The sequence below is a fragment of the Ascaphus truei genome, chromosome 1, assembly GCF_040206685.1.
Source record: "Ascaphus truei isolate aAscTru1 chromosome 1, aAscTru1.hap1, whole genome shotgun sequence".
NCBI lineage: Eukaryota > Metazoa > Chordata > Amphibia > Anura > Ascaphidae > Ascaphus > Ascaphus truei.
The window spans coordinates 410,511,006-410,517,433 of record NC_134483.1 but is presented as its reverse complement, the minus strand read 5'-3'; the positions used below and the strand labels follow the sequence as shown (position 1 = coordinate 410,517,433).

The 6,428-nt window shown below is 38.3% G+C and overlaps 1 protein-coding gene across 4 annotated transcripts in view; it reads right to left on the bottom strand.

Moving 5' to 3' along the window:
- Positions 1 to 1,724: 1,724 nt before the first annotated feature.
- The window catches only part of NR3C2 (nuclear receptor subfamily 3 group C member 2), a 272,459-nt gene continuing 267,755 nt past the window's right edge, over positions 1,725 to 6,428 (bottom strand). For all 4 annotated transcript variants that reach the window (XM_075613836.1, XM_075613827.1, XM_075613808.1 and 1 more), the window contains one exon: positions 1,725 to 3,626. In XM_075613836.1, the coding sequence (XP_075469951.1) occupies positions 3,471 to 3,626 (156 nt within the window). In that variant the 3' untranslated portion in view covers positions 1,725 to 3,470. The remainder of the gene's footprint in view (positions 3,627 to 6,428) is intronic.

Sequence of the window (6,428 nt, the reverse complement as noted above, 5' to 3'; positions counted from 1 at the left end):
AACATGCAAATGTGTTATTTTTTTTTCCCCTGTTTATATAGCAACCAATATTTATTTTGTAATCTTGAACCACAGTCCTAAATTACTGATTATAATGAACGGACAAACCTATATAAAACTTGAATCAAATGCATGTGGTAATATTTTCCATTCAGTTCGTTTTTTTTTCTTCTAATTCTACTCTTAATCTTCAAAGGATATTTTTTGGCTCAGGGATACTAAATCTGTTAAAATAAATAAATGCCATGAACTAGAAGGTATTCACAATGTAGTATGTCTGTTTTGTGAGTGGTCTAGACAAATGTACGCATAGCACTGCCTATTTAATGCCATTAAAAACTAAATGGGCATTGCTCTGTACCTTGGACCCTCACCCTCAGAATATGTGCAATAATACTTGGAAAAAGCCATAGCACTGTATAACACACGAGTGAATAGCAAACTTTTTTTTTTTTCAAAACCTCTTGTTCTGTGTTTATACTGTCGTCTAGAGCAGAGGATCCCAACGTCAGTCCTCACGGAACACCAACAGTACATGTTTGAAGGCTATCGTCTCATTAGCACAGGTGGCCCAATCATTTTGACTGAACCATCTGTGCTCAAACCGGGATATCCTTAAAACCCGCACTGTTAGTGTTCCGCGAGGGCTGGAGTTGGGAACCTTTTCTAGAGCATTCTTTATGGACAGGAAAAACAAATCCAGATATAGAAAGAGAGTTGAAATTCTGTTTCCCTGATTCAGAAAGGTGTCTGGACATTTCATAAATCGATCCCTATTGTTCTCAGTTTACAAATTACTAGATTATTTTGCATGTAGTTCCACTCTAAGTGACAAGGGTAAGAGTTATTATTTGGTGTACACTGCTTTGTATAGATGTAGCAGACTTCATTACTCCCGCTAATAACACGGCATATTGCATTGTAATGCAGAATATGCCAAGACTCAATGGCAGAGATAACAGAATATCCCACCATAATGTGGGAGCTATAACCTTTGCTACATCTCTGTACAGCAGCTATCCAGATTTCACAAATCTTTCCTCCACTTGTGCAGAAGAGAGCGATGAATTCTTGGAAGTGCATGTACAGACAACGCGTGAAAAACTTGCTTCCTCCATTTAAAGATTATAGTGTGCAAAATAATGTAGTTTTCTCCAGTACCAATACTGTGAATAACGGTACCATTTCATTGCATAAGCACCTTCAGAAACAGCTGCAGTTATTTATTGAATCCATGATTACTTTGACTGCTGTATGTTTTTCTCTTCACTATAGTTTCATTTTTACATAATAAGAATAATTATAAAATAATATATATAACGTTTTGAAACTCTTTACCAGTGAGGTGAAGAACTACTAAACCCAAAGGCAAAACTGTCTGGTTGGACCTTGTGTGAATGGTATAAACCGCCAGGCAAATAAACATTGATAAACGAACAATGTTATACTTTGCTGAATAACGCTCTTATGCTATTCATTAGTTCAATTTGGACTTCTTCACATTAGTAGGAACTTGGTGCAAAGATTTTGAGCACTGAATTTAACAGGCGGAACAATACTTCCCTTAACCAATCAAGGTGCTATATGTTCAATTTCTCTTGCCTTCTTTACAGTGCAGGCTGCCTCTCTGGCAGCAAAGGGGGTATGAGAAGATATCTGAAAGGCTCTTATTTTAAGCATTGTTTGGTGAGGAGTGCAAAATTACTATTCGATAATGCCATACATCAGAAACAAATTATTATTTTATTTTCATATAGAGCTGATCCTGTACAAAATGCATATCATTCTCAAAAAGTCTCGTATACCAGCCTACCTATACTCTATCCACAGATCAGTCATGGCAACTGGTAGGCCTACTATTGATTGAAACGAAGTTACACGTATCATGTTGAAAGACAATATTTGGGGCATTAAGATCACTTGATACAGAAAGTAAAGTGCACTCTAAAGGATCATTTTTGGCATGCCTCATCACACCTCGCTTTTTCTTATTCCTAAAAAGAGAAGTGCCACCAACTGGAGGGGGGGGGGGGGGGTTAGGGAGATTCCCCCCTACAAAACCATAGCTCAAGAAGAAGCGGGAGCTAATGATCCCAAAAAAGCTTTTCCCTTCAGTATATTTCTCGGCTGTAAATGTCTCTGGAAAGCTTCTCCATTTGTTAATCAGAAACCTACAATGTGGGCGATGTTAAAGATACTGAAATCAACCTGCAAACATAAAATAGTGTAATTCACAAGAAAACAGGAAGCAGAATTCCTAAAATGTGCTCCGATATTACTTGCAAGCGGAACACACACACAAAAAAAAGTCAAACCTTTTTCCTATTACAGAAAAATAGAAAAGCTTAAATACAACTGGAAAAAAAAAGGGATTAAGTGAGGCTATTTACAAACAAATATTGTAAAATGGTAAATTAGATATGATGCTAAAAAGGCACAGCTTTCCCTTTCTTAAATACACTGTAAACATTCATTATCCATGCAAAACATTTCACTTTACAAAAAAATTACCTTATTTAGACAAAGATAGTACTTAAATAGTCTCCGTCAAAATATAATTCTTTCAAAAATACTTTCCTATGCTTTTCCATTCATCCTATTTAGTTATTAAAGATTTTTTTTCCCCCTCATTTACAAAAATGTCCATATTTTGATTCAGGTCCTTCACAATTTTATACATACAGCAATGTACAGCACAGCATAGACTGCGGGAAATTATTTGTAAAGCCAGCACAATATACTGTATAGATACTATAAATTAAGACAGGGGCATTTGTTTTAACATGTTATTTTCCTTTTCATTAAATAAATGTCTATATAACACACTAGGCTGCATGGAAACTTGCTGCGTGGTCACACGGCAAAGCAATGCTGGACTGTGCACAGGAGGCTCAGGGCACAGTGTTCATGCTGTTCTCTGAGCAGCACACATTAAAGGAGCCCAATGTTTAATCTACAGTATGGTTAATAACATGGGACAACAAATGCCACAAGTGGGATGTGATTATTCAACATCAAATGTTCCTTAATATTTTATACAACTTTTTTTTTGTACAAGAAAAGAATATTTAATGCCCCATATTGACAGTATTGATTTGTGTACAAATCAAGAGTAATCTTTAAAAAGTCCTTCTTTGTCCTTGAACCCCTTTCAAAACAAACCAAAACAGAAATCTCATGGTGGATTTAAAACGTCAATATGTGAAATATCAAAATGAAAGAGTTATTGACTAGATATGGCTTTTTATCCATAGTAGCAGGAGTAATTTTCAAGTGTGTTTGGAGCACGCCTTCCATTGTTCCAGATACGTCTCTCTTCAGTCCCCAAACAGTTTTAAGTTCCTTTCATTGAACTTCGAAACAGTGGATCAACTTTATAGAGGGCTTAAAAATGTGGTTTCTTGGGTCCTGCTTGGGTATGGAACATCAGCGGAAACGTAAGGCAAAGTTCTCCTGTAAGACTTTTCCAGTCACTTCCTGTGAAAGAACAGAGGCCTGGCATTCCCAGATTCCACCTTTGGTAGTTGATCACTAATTATTTCCACGAGCATGGCAGGAAACTCCACTTTCAGTGCCTCGGATTCCCTGAACGTGTAGAAGCAGAATTCCAACAAGTCACTAACCAGCTGAAATGCAACAGAAAGACAGAGTTGTTATACAAATTATCACAGTGTAACAAGGATGGTGGCCTAAAGTTAGTCCAAATATTTAGTATTTTAAATCGTATAAATAAATTCTACAACATCAGTGAGGAAGCTAAACGGTAATCCTTTTGTGGGGGTGTAGATTTTCTACCTTTTTAAATAGGCTCAATCGGTTTGTTTTTGCTTCAACTGATTCTTTTAAGATTTGTTTCAACAATTTTAATACTAAAAACGAACTAGTTTGAGCCTGAAAGTGCCTATTTTTGCTGCCACTGGAACGGTGATCAATGGTGGATTTAGCTTTTTGCCACTTGTAGGCTGGGGGACGGCCCTCCTCAGCATACAACGTCACGTTGTCATGGCACCGCGGTGTCACATGATGCCGCATTGTCATGCAACAGATGTCACGACAGAATGTGTCGCCGCGTTTTCTTGGCAACGCAGCAACATCTGACGTCGCCATGCTACAGGAGGGAGCCTGCTACGGAAAAGGTGAGACACACAAAAAAATTGTCACTTTTGGCTATAGTCTGCTCACCCCTATGGGAAATCCGTCCCTGGTTACTTTACCATATGGAGCATATGTTTTAAAAATGTATATACATACATGATCTATACACATACAGAGATATATATACTGTAAATCAGACCTTGAGTTTAACATTTATTTATTATGGTGTTTACTTGTTCAAGCCAAAGTATGGTTGCCTGTAAAAAAGTGATCCATTTAGCCGATTTCTACAGGGGTACAGATACCAGAAGTTACAAAATCTCAGACCAACCTTACTAAGAAAACAGGGAATCACTGCAATAAAGGAATAGCTATTTGAACAGAATTGCTGCTGTGTGTGCACTGGTACTCTGATTTCCCCTCTTTCCCCCCCAAATATATTTTGTGTAACATTTATGCAACAATGTGCTTAATATATTAATAAGCGAGACACACAAAAGACAATACAATGTGCTCTTAGATAGAGAGCCAATCCTTATGGTTACAAAATAAGACTAGCATAAGACCGTAAAAATGCTTATTCTGCAAAATAAAGGTTAACTAAACACAACACATGCGTATGTTACCACATGGGGGCATAATGAACTCTTCTTCAAGATATTAAGTCCAAAATAAACAATAGCAATCTGGTCTTGTGTATAGGGAAGAAAATATTGTATTTGTTGCTCTTATTGTACCAGAAGGATACTTTCTCAATGACTGTACCAGCAGATGTGGCATTAAAAATAGAGAAAGTGTCCAAAGATCTTAACAATATACTGTACACAATTCATCAGAGTCCCCACGGAAATCATGCAATGCAGTGTAATATCTGTAGCCTCTCTTCGCATGTCATGGTAATATGGTACTAAGCATAATTACTATTACTCATGTAATCATGACCAACCAACATAATTGATACATGTTTGATATACTGTAAGCAATTTTTACAGCGATGTCACGTTGCCTCCACATACGTTTCCAACTGCTTTGTTCATTGTAGAGACTTGATACAATGACGTTCATATGACTAATATGCTGATGTTGAGAGACAAGTATCTTCTTTGCCACATGATCCTTACTTAAAATATTAATTGCACGTGTTCCAACTTATTGATTTATGCCATTACTCACATACCCTGATTGTGCTACAGTATATATTTTTTTTTTTTCTAGGGAGTAAAAATATTCGGATTAGTATTTTTATTCTAAGAGTATGGTGTATATAATAATAACTTTATTTCATATAGCGTTTTTCTCCCAATGGGACTCAAAGCGCTTCACAATGACAGTATAGTGCGCCCAGTCCCTGCCCAGACGAGATTACAATCTATGCGGCACAGGGTTGCCACCTTCTGCTCAATGAAACCCGGAGAGTTTCTTTTTTTTAAACGTTTTTTTATTTCTATATTTAACCGTCTTATCTTCTCCTGCGGCATCTCGCCCTGCATGCTCCCGTCAAATGGCTCCGTGATGTCAAATGGTGTCACGTTGCCATGACAACGGGACAGGATATCACAGTGTCATGCAGCGTCAAGTTGCCATGACAACAGGACATCACAGCACCATGAGACGTCACGTTGGCATGGCAACGCAGCAGCGCGTGCCGTTGTCATCGCATCTTGACGCTGCATGGTGCTGCGATGTCCCGTTGTCATGGCAACGTGACACCATTTGACGTCGCAGAGCCTATTTGATGTGAGTATGCAGGGGGCGATGCCACACGAGAAGTCAGTGGAGACTTCTGGGTCGCGCTCTGCCACCCAGCTTCATGTTTGTTCCTGCCAACGGTCCAACTCCTCTGCAGCCTTTCGCCTGGAGATTTTACATCAAAACCTGTAGCCCGGGGATAACAATCCCAAACCCATAGTCTCTGGGTCAAACCCGGAGTGTTGGCAACATTGGGTACAGAGCACATAAGATTTATTTTTACAGACACAGTCCCTGCCCAGATAAAGAGAGATAAAGTGACTTGCCCAAGGTCGTGTGTGTGTGTGTGTGTGTGTGTGTGTGTGTGTGTGTGTGTGTGTGTGTGTGTGTGTGTGTGTGTATATATATATATATATATATATATATATATATATATATGTGATAAAAAATCACTGGCACTCCAATAGAAATTCAATAATGAATAGGTGCATGTCCCATATAAATAATAAAAGTATACATTACCGCATAGCAGCAAAAAGGGAGACAGCACTCAGGTGAATGAAAATAAATGTATTAAATACAGCACATAACTCCAACGTTTCGATCCCACAGGGGGATCTTCCTCAGGGTGGTGCCACCCTGAG